General features: G+C 38.4%; 1 protein-coding gene across 2 annotated transcripts in view; it reads left to right on the forward strand.

The window, feature by feature from the left end:
- Positions 1-13352, forward strand: part of kif21b (kinesin family member 21B) — a 140952-nt gene that overhangs the window by 65589 nt on the left and 62011 nt on the right. For both annotated transcript variants that reach the window (XM_079843745.1, XM_079843744.1), the window contains exons 5-12: positions 305-439; positions 790-957; positions 2746-2861; positions 4654-4849; positions 7087-7276; positions 9761-9824; positions 9924-10148; positions 12517-12658. In XM_079843745.1, the coding sequence (XP_079699871.1) occupies positions 305-439; positions 790-957; positions 2746-2861; positions 4654-4849; positions 7087-7276; positions 9761-9824; positions 9924-10148; positions 12517-12658 (1236 nt within the window). The remainder of the gene's footprint in view (positions 1-304; positions 440-789; positions 958-2745; positions 2862-4653; positions 4850-7086; positions 7277-9760; positions 9825-9923; positions 10149-12516; positions 12659-13352) is intronic.

Raw genomic sequence — 13352 nt, forward strand, 5'->3', positions numbered from 1 at the left:
AACATCAATGTTTTCGTGTAGTACAGTGTAAAATCACATTGGAAGTAGTAGTTTGTTGATAACTTCTGTGACTGCTTCACCCTACAATATTTCCCATTGAATATTTGCTTTCACTCAGAAAAATGACGCATCACAGAAGTGAAATGCTATCCAAATGTAGTTTTATTGTTTACTTAATGTTTATTTCTTTTAAATGGCTCTTATTGAGATGGCTTGAGCTAGACAGTGAAAAGCTTTGGTGACTAAATAAACGGTCCACTGTAGATGTTTCTGTCACCCTCACACCTGCTGAACTTCTCCTCAGCTCCTGCAGTGTCTGAAGCTGGGCGCTCTGTCCCGCACCACCGCCAGCACGCAGATGAACGCCCAGAGCTCCCGCTCTCATGCCATCTTCACCATCCACCTCTGCCAGATGAGAGTGTGTCCGCAGCCACAGCTGGTACGGCCCTGCCAGAGACATCAACACCATCATGAGCTGCTTTAGAAAACAAGCACTGCTTGTCAAGACCAGCTGACAATGCATGTGAATATTAATTAAAGCTGCATACATCATGTTGAGAGCTCTAGACTTAAACTACTGGATTACAAAGCCGTTAGCAAGTATAAGCAGGTCGCGAGTTTTAAAGTCTTAAAATCAGACTGCTGCGGTGCAAAGTAATTATATAAAACCACTGGCATTAGAAACATCAACACTGAACATGTCCGTGCAAACCGAAAATGCAGAAATGTTGAAGATTGCACATGTCATTTAAGATCATTGTTTCTTTACTCTTCCCTCTTTCACTCCAGGTGAACGGAGAGATGAACGGTGTATCTGATAGCTCCATCTCCCAGCCCGAGTACGAGACGCTCACTGCTAAGTTTCACTTTGTGGACCTGGCGGGATCGGAACGTCTCAAACGCACAGGAGCCACGGGAGAGAGAGCGAGAGAGGGCATCTCTATCAACTGTGGCCTGGTACGCAGACTCTTCCAGTTCCAACTATAATGGGGATAGGACTGTTGTTTCGATTTTTTTTTTTATAGTAATAAAAATCATTTAGTTCAGTTAGGGAACAGACACTACAATTAAAAACTGAGCTGAACAAGAGTCACAGCACAGATGAGCAGCAGGAGTCCGATTTCATTTATCACGTGACGAGAGTGAGGCGAGCTGACTGACATGACGATGGCGGAAGATGTGCTTTCAAAGCCAAATGTAAAAGCTCCTATTTGGCAATATTTTGGATTTAAACCCAATGATAATAGGGAACCTGCAAACATTAATGATAACCTTTATCTGATGAAGGTCGCAACACTTATAATTCACACACTCACCTTTGTGGTGTTTGCCATGCTTTTTAATTTTGTTAATAAATGTTCTATGTTTGTTTAGCGAGTTTGTCATTGTAGTTTTTATTTTATTAAATAAATAATAAACCCATCAAACTATATTTATAGTATTTTTTTATTTATTATATATATCAGGGCCGTAACCACCATAACACTGAGGGGGAAAAGTCCCCCCCAATAATTTGCCACCGATATTTGAAATTCTTGCACTGCTCTCCTGCACTCCATTATGCAATTTTTTTTATTTTTGTCTGGTCTGCCTCAGGTCTAACAGCGCTCGTCAATGTCAAAATGATTTAGATGACCAATCAAATCAAAGTAGGCGGGGTTTACGTTCTCTTTTGGCTCGTTCACAGTCTTCACCCAGACAAGCGCATCAATCTATCGCTTGATGCCATTGCAGGGACCCTTTTCTTTCTGGTGAAGTCACAAAACAAAATGCACACAAAAACGTGTCCGTGCTCTTAATATACAATTATTGAACATTTTTGATTTTATTGAAGAACAAAAACTATATGAGGGCGGATTAGAACCCGTAACCTTCGATACGGTTTACAAAAATTCTGCCACCTGACCACTAGGAAATATGAATGTTAATACCAGATCTATGTAGGGAAGAATCTCGGGACTAATAATGTATTTGACGCTAATTAATGCAAATATTATTTGCAAATAGTCCCAAAATGATTATTTCCCAACTAGAAATAGATCTAGAGTTTTGGTCACTGTTCTGTTACTTCATGCTTTATAAAAAATAAAAAATCCCCCCCACCCCCCAATGTTCAAGTGATGGTTACGGCCCTGATATATATAGTTAAAAAGTTAAAATAATTATGGAATTAAACAATTAATTATTATGAAAATGGTAAACAAGTAGATTTGTCCACAACTTTCCCTAGCAACATGAGAGTGTGTAGATTATGACTGAATTATTTTTTAACCATGACTAGATAAACGCTCAAGAAAGTTCTCAGATGAGCACTAAGCCAACACCTCAACACCATGAAACTGGCTTTGTCAGGGATTTACAAAATACCTGGGCTTCATTATCATAATTGTGAAGGTCCTTTTAGCTGAGTCGTGTTTTTCCATGTTAACTATGGTGTGATATTCGATTCGCATTAGTGTGCCTCCTCTTACATTCATCACTGCTGGGTTAGAGTAGTTGTCAGAGTAGATGAAGGAAAGTAAAGGTAATTTCATTGTGGGAGAGTTGTGAAGAAGAGCTAAAGCCTGGAGGAAAGCCAAGAAGTGCCATTGTTCTGAGCTGAATAGAGCTTTTGTTTTTAGAGCCTACTTACTCATTTGTAAGAGAGCCCATTTAAAAGCTTTTAATCTTAGATAGCAGCATGCGATGGAGCGTGACCGGGTCTCTCTCTCTCTCTCTGTGTGTGTGTGTGTGTGTGTTTGGCAGCTGGCCCTGGGTAATGTGATCAGTGCATTGGGAGATCAGAGTAAGAAGGCGGGTCATGTGCCGTACAGAGACTCCAAACTCACACGCCTGCTGCAGGACTCGCTGGGAGGAAACAGGTAACTTCTTGTATACATGTATACACACTTAAACACAATAAAGCCCAAAGTATACTTGGTTTTACATGCACAGTTGTACATATAGCTTATGCAGGCAGTCAACGCATGTGCATTACAATAGCTTCAGTCCCTGCAATCTCTCACCACAAGTTATAACCCATATACACATCTTTATAATCGTTTAGGCTAAGGCTAAGTTCAACTTTGAAAAGCGAGTTCCACTGTGCTCACTGTTTTTGAATATCAGAATGTTGCGGTGAGCTTACTGGACTCGAGATCAGAGCTGCTGTGTGGAGACGCGCACACACACACACACACAAACACACACACACACACACACACACACACACATACACACACACACACGTGTGTTTTTGTATCATACTAGGTGACTACTGTTCTTAAATTAAGCTAATTATAATAACTGTAAAGTTATTCAGGTAGTACTGAAGACAGCTTTGTTAGTTTTGTTATCATGGGAACCTCCTATTGACTTCTATTTTTTTTTGAATATGATAATAAATATTATACCACACCTTCTATTATACCACATTACCACATTATTATACCACACCTTCTCACACGACACAGTTTTTGTTATTGTTGTTTGTGAAATAAGACATTGTTCAGTCTCTTTTATGTAGCTTTTAGTCCCCAAAAACATAGCAATATGGCTTATACCATCATATTTCATATGTTTTATATTTTATGTTAAATTTGGATAATAATAAATACTATAGACCATCCCTACTTCTAACCCAACCCATTACAGGCAATATATATATATAAATATATATATACATTATACAGCTCTGGAAAGAGACCACTCCAAGTTCAGAAATCAATGTTAAGTGGTAATAATATTATATTATATTATATATTATATAAATATTGTTAATATGTATTAACATTACATTTTGAGCCCTACTCACTGCAGAATTTACATAAAAGGTGGCATGATTAATAAAAAACTTTTTTTATTTTATATATTTTTTATCATTTTTTTAAAAAGTATTTTGAAATAATTAGTCTAAGGTAAATTAACATTTGTCAGCCCCGATAACTTTACATATAATCTTTTTTTTAATTATTATATTTTATATATTTGTTATTTAAAAAAATAATTAATCTCAGTAAATTAACATTAAATTGACAGCCATAATTACTACAGAATTTATATAGGTGTGGTGGCATGACTGAGATATGAATAGATGCAAATATTTTATTTTATAATTAAAAAAGTATTTTAATGTGTATTTTTAAATAATTTACCATTAAAATAGCAGCCGTAATTATTTCAATTATTTATTCACTATATGAAACTTCTTTTTTATCTTTTAGAAACAGTTGGTCTTACACTCTTTGTTTACCAGCCTGGGATGGTTCATGCCCTTGTAAACATTGCTGTGCACAGTGCAGTCATTGTGTCTTGAAGGTTAATGCATGCTTACAGTGCACTGCATCAGTCTGCGTAGAAGCGCAGTGTTGGGTCACTCAGCCCACAGTGGACGGCACAGGCTGCCCATATATTCTTATGATGTGGGTTCAGAGAGGGAGTTGATTGAATTAAACATGAGGGACTGCAGACAGTGGCGCTCAGTCCCAGCCGCATCCACGAAAATATGCGGGCAGCGTGTGTGTAGACCATGAGAGCGTTTGAGTTTATCTGTCATCTGTTTGTGTGTTTTATCTTTCTGTCTTGTGTGTGTGTGTTTGTCTATGAAAGATCTCAAAGACCCTTCTGAATTCCTGTCTTCTTGCTTTCTCTTCTGCTGTGTATTTATCTGCCTAGTCGGACTGTGATGATTGCCTGCGTGAGCCCCTCTGACCGTGACTTCATGGAGACGCTGAACACACTGAAGTACGCCAACCGGGCTCGCAACATCAAGAACAAAGTGATCATGAACCAGGATAAAACCAGTCAGCAGATCAGCGCCTTACGAGCAGAGATTGCACGCCTTCAGATGGAGTTGGTGGAGTACAAAGCGGTGAGGAGGAGGACCTGGAAGGTTGTGGGATTCTGGGAAGAGTTAGTCTGTAGCAGGCATCTTTATACACACACACACACACACACACACACACACACACACACACACACACACACACACACAAAGAAAAAGAAAGCCCTCAAATGTACAATTCACCCCATAATGAAAACTCTGTCATTATTTACTCACCCCCATAACATAAAAAAAATTCTGTGGGAAAAAAAGATGTTTTGTAGAATGTCTTGGCTGTTAATTTCAAAAAGTGAATTGGCACTGGGGCTGTCAAGCTCCTAAAATTACAACATACAGTGCACAAGTAGTATGGACTACTTTGATGTACTTTATTCTGTATTAGCTGAAGCCATTTGAATGAGGAACAGCCTAAAAAAAAAAAAAAACATCATTAGCTGAAAATCTGGCCCTCATCCAGCAGAGTCTCGTGACAATTTCTATGTATTTTTATTAGGGCTGTCAAGTGATTAAAAAATGTAATCAAATCAATTACACAATGTGGCGATTAATCTAATTAATCGCTAATTAATTGCACATCACATTTATAATAATAAATAATAATAATAATTTGTTACATTTATATAGCGCTTTTCTAGGCACTTAAAGCACTTTTACATAGAAGGGGGGAATCTCCTCATCCACCACCAATGTGCAGCATCCACCTGGATTATGCGACGGGAGCCATATTGCGCCAGAACGCCCACCACACACCAGCTGATTGGTGGAGAGGAGACAGAGTGATGAAGCCAATCGTGTATATATATACATATATATATATATATATATATATATATATATATATATATATATATATATATATATATATATATATATATATATATATATATATATATATATATATATATATATATATATATATATATACACGATTAGATAGATAGATAGATAGATAGATAGATAGATAGATAGATAGATAGATAGATAGATAGATAGATAGATAGATAGATAGATAGATAGATAGATAGATAGATAGATAGATAGATAGATAGATAGATAGATAGATAGATAGATAGATAGATAGATAGATAGATAGATAGATAGATATATAGGGATGATTAGGAAGCCATGATAGACAGGGGCCAATGGGCAAATTTGGCCAGGATGCCGGGGTTACACCCCTACTCTTTATCGAAAGACATCCTGGGATTTTTAATGACCACAGAGAGTCAGGACCTCGGTTTAACGTCTCAAACGAATTTGGCTGAGAAATTACCCCCAAAAGATGATCGGCTGAATGGATTAGAAATGGTAAAGCTCAATTGTTTAACTCAAGGGGAGTTGAAAAATGAGCCTATTTAAAAAAAAAGTGGAGTGTTCCTTTAAGTGACTATATTCTGATTATAAACTAAGTATAGTTTGTCAATTGGTTGCGAATTTGCATGAATTCGAATGATCTCTTTCACACATTTTTGTACGAATACCTTTTTGAAGGTTAGGTGTAGGGGTGGACCTTCATGGTGACGGTTTACCAACAAAACGTACGATTTTTGAGCAAATCCATACAAAATTGCATTCTTGCTCCCGAGAGTATATCTTATGGGCTTAGAATGACATTTTTCATTTTTGGGCCAGTCTGAAAGACAGAAGTGCCAGCTCACTTGAGTTATTAGGATAGCAGACATCTGACACATGCCAGGATGTTGTTGGCAGCAGGAACAAGTTAGAGTGACAGAGTTTACTTTAAATGTCAAGATATCTTATTACTTGTTTATTTTACTAGAGAGGAAACAATTCGAGCTGACATTAAAGTATCATCAAGCAGCTAAACTATAACTTCCTCTGTTACTAAATCAAATAGAGATGTTACAGTATATAGTGATTCTGGTGATACTCTTTCATGCCTACTGTTGTTATTTTTTCTCTTTCCTTCACTGCCACCCAGTTGGAGCTCTAGCTGTTTATGTAACAAATCCAGAAGATGAGGACGCCTGAGCCGGTGGGCTTGTGGGGCATGATAACACGGTTCAGCTCATGGGATCTCGCTGGAGTTAATGGACCGTAGCAGTAGCTTAGCGCCTCAGCCTGACCTGGATGATAAACGGCCGCTGGAAGAAGTTAGCGATTAGCTTTGATGGTGTTGAGAGAGTTGAGCCGTCCTGACAGATAGACCGAGTAGGAAAGGATTGGGGGTCTGTTGCTAGGTAGGACGAGGTCAATGCCTAGGTTTCTGTTGCTCAGTCTTTTGCTCTTTGGGTTTCTTTCAGGGGAAGCGAGTGGCCTGTGACGATGGATCCGAGGGATTTAGCGATCTGTTTCAGGAGAACTCAATGCTCCTGAAAGAGAACGATACTCTACGGATGCGGGTCAAAGCCATGCAGGAAACCATCGACCACCTCAACACTCGAGTCACCCAGCTGCTCACCAACGGTGTCAACCTGCTTCTAACCAAGACTGGTGAGAGACCCCTAGTGGTTGGAGAGGGCATTACCATTGAGTTGTAATATATAGTTTTTTTAAGCTATAAGAACCAGATCAAGTAGTTAGGAACAGCAGTGTATTAATTACTCTCTATGTAACTAGTTTAGTTGGCCACTGAAGGCCTCTATCCAATATTTCATTATTTCTTGTATTATTTGTACTTATTTGAAAATAGTTTTATTCTGTTAATACTCTTGAAAAGGTTTTTAACCAAGTTAATTCCAATTTAGTTTTTAGAAAAATGCATCTTTGGTAACACTTTATTTGAAGGTGATATAGTTACATAGTTACATGTAGGGCTGTGACGGTATGGGATAGTTTCTTGGCGGTTAAGCGCACACAATATGAACAAAAAATATTTCATGTTTTGTAAATATGCATCCTTTCCTGTCATTCAGACCTGCAACACATTTTAAAAAAAGTTGGGACCGTAAAGCATTTACCACTTTGTAATGTTGCCATTCTTTTTCACAACTCTTAAAAGACGTTTAGGGACTGAAGACACCAAATGATGAAGTGTTTCAGGTGTAAATTTGTCCCATTTTTCCTGCAAACAAGTCTTAAGGTGGGCAACAGTACGGGGTCTTCGTTGTCGCATTTTGCACTTCAAAATGCGCCACACATTCTCTATTGGAGACAGGTCGGGACTGCAGGCAGGCCAGTCAAGTACCCCTACCCTCTTCCTCCGCAGCCAGGACTTTGTAATGTGTGCAGAATGTGGTTGTGCATTGTCTTGTTGAAATATGCATGGACGTCCCTGGAAAAGATGTCTTCTTGAAGGCAGCATATTATGCTCCAAAATCTCTATGTACTTTTCAGCATTAACGGTGCCTTCACAGAAGTGCAAGTTACCTTTGCCAAGGGCACTGACACAACCCCATACCATGACAGACCCTGGCTTTTGGACTTGTTGCTGGTAACAGTCTGGATGATCCTTTTCTTCTTTGGTCCGGAGCACACGGCGTCCATTCCTCCCAAAAAATACCTAAAATACTGATTCATCTGACCACAGTACACGTTTCCACTGTGTGATGGTCCATCCCAGATGCCTCAGAGCCCAGAGAAGTCGACGGCGCTTCTGGACACTGTTAACATAGGGCTTCCTTTTGGCACAGTACAGTTTTAACTGGCATTTGTGGATGTAACTACGTATTGTGGTACTTGACAAAGGTTTGCCAAAGTAGTCCTGAGCCCATGTGGTGATATCGCTTATAGATGAATGACGATTCTTGATGCAGTACCGCCTGAGGGATCGGAGATCACGGTTGTTCAGCTTAGGCTTGCGCCCTTGTCCTTTACGCACTGAAATTCCTCCAGATTCCTTGAATCTTTTAATTATGTTATGCACTGTTGAATGTGAAATATCCAAATCTCTTCCTATCTTTCTTTGAGGAACATTGTTTTTAAACATTTCAATAATTTTCTCACGTATTTGTTGGCAAACTGGCGATCCTCGGCCCATCTTTGCTCCTAAAGGATTAGACCTTTCTTGGATGCTGCTTTTGTACCAAATCATAATTACAATCCCCTGTTGACATCACCTGTTTCAAATCACATCATTATTTAACCATTTTACCTCATTACTAGCCCTAAATTGCTCCTGTCCCAACTTTTTTTGAAATGTGTTGCAGGTCTGAATGACAGGAAAGGATGCATATTTACAAATGACATGAAGTTGACCAGACAAAACATGAAATATTTTGTGTTCATATTGTCTGCAATGAAATACAAGTCAAAGTAAATTTAGAAATCACTACTTTTTTTTTTTTTTTTGCGTTTTCCATACTGTCCCAACTTTTTCTGATTTGGGGTTGTATTATTTTAGTAACTCATAAGCCACTTTTCCACCATCAGGCCGATCGTTCTTAGAATGGTAAGCAACGGTTCCAGTTGTGTTTTCACTTGAGCCTGGTTCTGCACAGCACGGTTATAAACCGTTCTCAGCCTGGAATTCTTGGCACAGTTGTCTAATCGTAATGAACCGTGCTGGTAGAATCTGTGAAGTGACGTCCCCACTCGGGATTGGTCACTTGTCCCTTGCCTGGCTACCAGTTTCTCTGTAGCTGGTGCTCTATTTGAGCGACGTAAACACAAATTAACAATACAATTTAGAGAAATATCTGATCATCCTCCATAATGCGGTCGATATTTACATCTCATATCATCAGTAAACCGTTTTGTTACCAAGGCAATGACTGACGCTTTTGTAAGAGCGGCCGTTATCAGCCCCACAGTGAAAATGAAACCAGAACCGTACCAACTGTCCTGGATCGACACGGAATAGAACGGTTACACAATTAGAGCCATTCGGCTCGATGGTGGATAAGCGGCTATAGTTTTTGCTATGAAAACAGAAGCTGGCATGGTGTTCAAAAACAAACAAACAAACAAACAAACAAACTAAGAGCATTATTTCTTGTCATTCCTTCTTTGTAAATAAATATTTCGCCCTATGTGCAGGTGAAACGAATGAGGAGATTGGCAATCTAATCCAGAACTACATTCGAGAAATTGAAGAGCTGAGGTAACAATAGAAATAACACTTTCGTATTTGGGTGTCTTGTCTTATAGTAATAAAAAAAACAATGACTCAACTCTCTTTCTCTCTCTCTGTCTCTCTCAGGTCTAAGCTGCTGGAGAGTGAGGCCATGAACGAGTCTCTGAGGCGCAGTTTGTCTCGCCTCTCCGCGCGCTCCTCATACCCGGCCTCCCACCCGTCTACTCCGGTACACCCTCTAGGCTCCTCCCCCTCTGTTTCCATGGATGCAGAGATGACAGATGTGATTCGTCAAGCCAAATTAGATGTGGAGAGGCTAAAGAAGAAAGAGAGAAATCAGAGGAGGAAGAGGTGAGGTCTGAGGAGCAACCATGTGTCTGTACATGTGCATGTTATGTATGTATGATTTATTTTATTATCTGTTTCATTATTTTTATTAGCTGTCAACCAATAGCGGATTTTACCGATAACAATAACTAGGTTGGCCCACGGTGGCTGATTACCAATTAAAGGGATAGTTCACCCAAAAATGAAAATTAGCCCATGATTTACTCACCCTCAAGTCATCCTAGGTGTATATGACATTCTTCTTTCAGATGCATACAATTAGAGTTATATTAATAAATGTCCTGGCTCTTCCAAGGTTTAGAATGGCAGTGAATGGCTGTTTCTGTTTTGAAGTCCATAAAAGAGCATCTATCCATCATAAAAGAGCATCTATCCATCATAAAAGAGCATCTATCCATCAATCCATCATAAAAGAGCATCTATCCATCATAAAAGAGCATCTATCCATCATAAAAGAGCATCTGTCCATCATAAAAGTGCATCTATCCATCATAAAAGTGCTCCACACTGCTCCGGGGGTTAATAAAGGCCTTCTGGAGCAAAGCCATGCGTTTGTGTAAAAAAATATCCATATTTAAAACTTTACAAATTCCGCTAACTGTTGTACACACATTCACAAGACTGGCGTTCCAGCATGTGACGTAGGACGCAGGCGTAGCAGAATTTCTGATGACAAACGTGGAAGCGCAGCGGAATGAGGAAAACAAAACTTGGTTCTCGCGAGAAATAGCATATTCTGACCGGAGCATCCTACGTCTGAAAGAAGAATGTCAGAAACACCTAGGATGACTTGAGGGAGAGTAAATCATGGGCTAATTTTCATTGTTGGGTGAACTATCCCTTTAATCAACCAACGGTTGATTGGACACTAAGGCCGCTTGTCCACCAAAGCTTTTTTAGCCAGCTGAAAACGCTAGGCGCTCTGCTGAAAACGTCTCGCGGTGGGCGCTTGAGAGTGTTTTGGTAGCACAGCTTTGCTTGTTACGATACGGAATATCCGTGGAAGTGTTACTAGCATCTCATTTCACAGATAGTTTATTTCTGTATTGATTCTATATAAAAATGCCGATACAGTGTAAAGTATTTGCTCTGGCTCTTGTTTTAAATTATTTTGTTCCGTTATTATGCTGCTTGTTGTCATCGGTTGACGTTGTACAGTACAAGCAGAATGTGGCGTTTGGTCGGTGTTGTATTTGTCCCGCCCCTCCTCCACTGTGATTGGACGGCTGGGTGAAAAGTGACAGGGATGAGCGCTTCGTTTTACTCAAAGTTGAACATTCTTCAACTCTCGGCGACCAGTAAAAAACACAGAGCGCTCGCGTTTGAGTGTGAAATACTTGCTCAGCGCCTCGTTACGCTCATGGCGTTCTAAAAATGTGGCGCTCCCATTGAAAAAAATTGAATACGCCAGCCAGCCACGTGGTGGACAAAACACTTTGGTGGACACACGGCCTAAATGAAAACAAGCATAACACAAAAAAGGTGCTGAACTTTATACTATATACTACTTTAACTATACTAGTACTGTATAATGAAAATGTACTGTACTGTTTAAATATTTAAAAAAACAAATATTTATACCTTGACCATTTTTGTTAGTACTGTATACTATACACACCATTGTCTGTTTTATGCAGTCTCACGTGTCAAAACAAACTCCACGATGTGTCAGTGATAGTTTTTATTTCGCCTGGAGAGGCCGCTCTAAGTATAATACAGAAGTATAACAAAATAAGTATAATAGTTTGATTTTATATACTTTATTTTTTTATTCTGTTTTTTCATCTTCTTAGCATTGGCATTAGCTGAGGTCTTATTACATTGATTGTGAATTTGAAAGACTTTAATATGCTTGCCCTCTTCTGTTTTATGTTACTGAGCCAATAAGAGGCTGTAAAATTGTGCCAGAATTAGATTTATCGCTGTGTTTGTGTGTGTGCCAGTATGTCCTGACCGACTCAAACTAAGGACAGCAAGCTGGCATAGATACAAGTATCTCTCAGTAAATTGATTATAATGAATATGACTACAGGAACGTCCCGCTCTTCAGATCGGCTCTAATGTGGCCGTTATGGGAGAGAGGCCATGGGTAATGTGTGAACCCAGCATTACAGAATTACTACTAGATGTCTCAGCTGACCTGCTAAGGGTAAAAAGCAGAAGCACCAGGATAAATCTCTCCTCTGCACAATTCCCTGTGGTGCGATTACATGACTATTAAATGACGTTTGCATCAGATTGCCAGAATTATGGCCTGATGCCTTATTTTTTGTGTGAGATTGTGATTTAACGCTTCAGTGATTACATGTCAGTCTGTCGATTGTCTATTGAAACGTTAGTGATAATTCACTATTGTCTCTTTTTTTTTTAGTCCTGAGAAAGAAAAGGGTTTGAAGAAGAGAGCCAAACTTCATCCTCACGAAAATGGAGAAAAGAGCGAGAATGGGATGAGCAGAGAAAATGAAGAGAGACGAGAAAATGGAGATGGAGACTCTGATAATGAACCTGAAGAGGTGAGAGAAAGGAGATTTATTCATCATATTAAAGAAAGTTGTAATAATTGTGAGGATGAAGTTGCATTGCAGTGTTTTATAAGAATGAATATGTAATGTTATGAGAGCTTTGCAAGAAAAAAAGTGGTAATAATGGCAGAATAATCTTTGATGGCAGTGTTTTATGAGAATAAAGACAAAATTAAATAAAATTGGTTTGAGAAAAAATGAGTACAGCAGTAAACTTCAAGAATAAAATTGATATTTCAGGGGAAAATATCATACAGCAGTATTTAATGAAAATAAAGCTGTAATTTTGCAAGAATAAAACCTTAATATTTTAAGAGAATGTTTAAAGAATTTTCACATATTCTAATTTTCAAAGGAACATTAGTCTTGGAATAAAGTTGTAATATATGAAAAATATTGCAGTAAATATTGTTTTATGAAAATAGTTCATATTGCAGGAAAAATGTCATACACCAGTTTTTTATGAAAATAAAGCTGTAATACTGTTGAATAATATAAAGTTGAAATAATTCAAATAAAAAGTTATATTTTTATGAGAATAAATAATATTGCTGGAAAAAAGTCATAATATTTTAAAGGAAACATTCATATATCAGTAATTTTTTTTAGAATAAAGTCATAATAGTATATAAATAAAGTGGTACCGCAGTGTTTGAACAGTCATAATATTGCAGTAATAAAGTTA

Source organism: Gobio gobio (assembly GCF_949357685.1).
Source record: "Gobio gobio genome assembly, chromosome: 19".
Taxonomy (NCBI): domain Eukaryota; kingdom Metazoa; phylum Chordata; class Actinopteri; order Cypriniformes; family Gobionidae; genus Gobio; species Gobio gobio.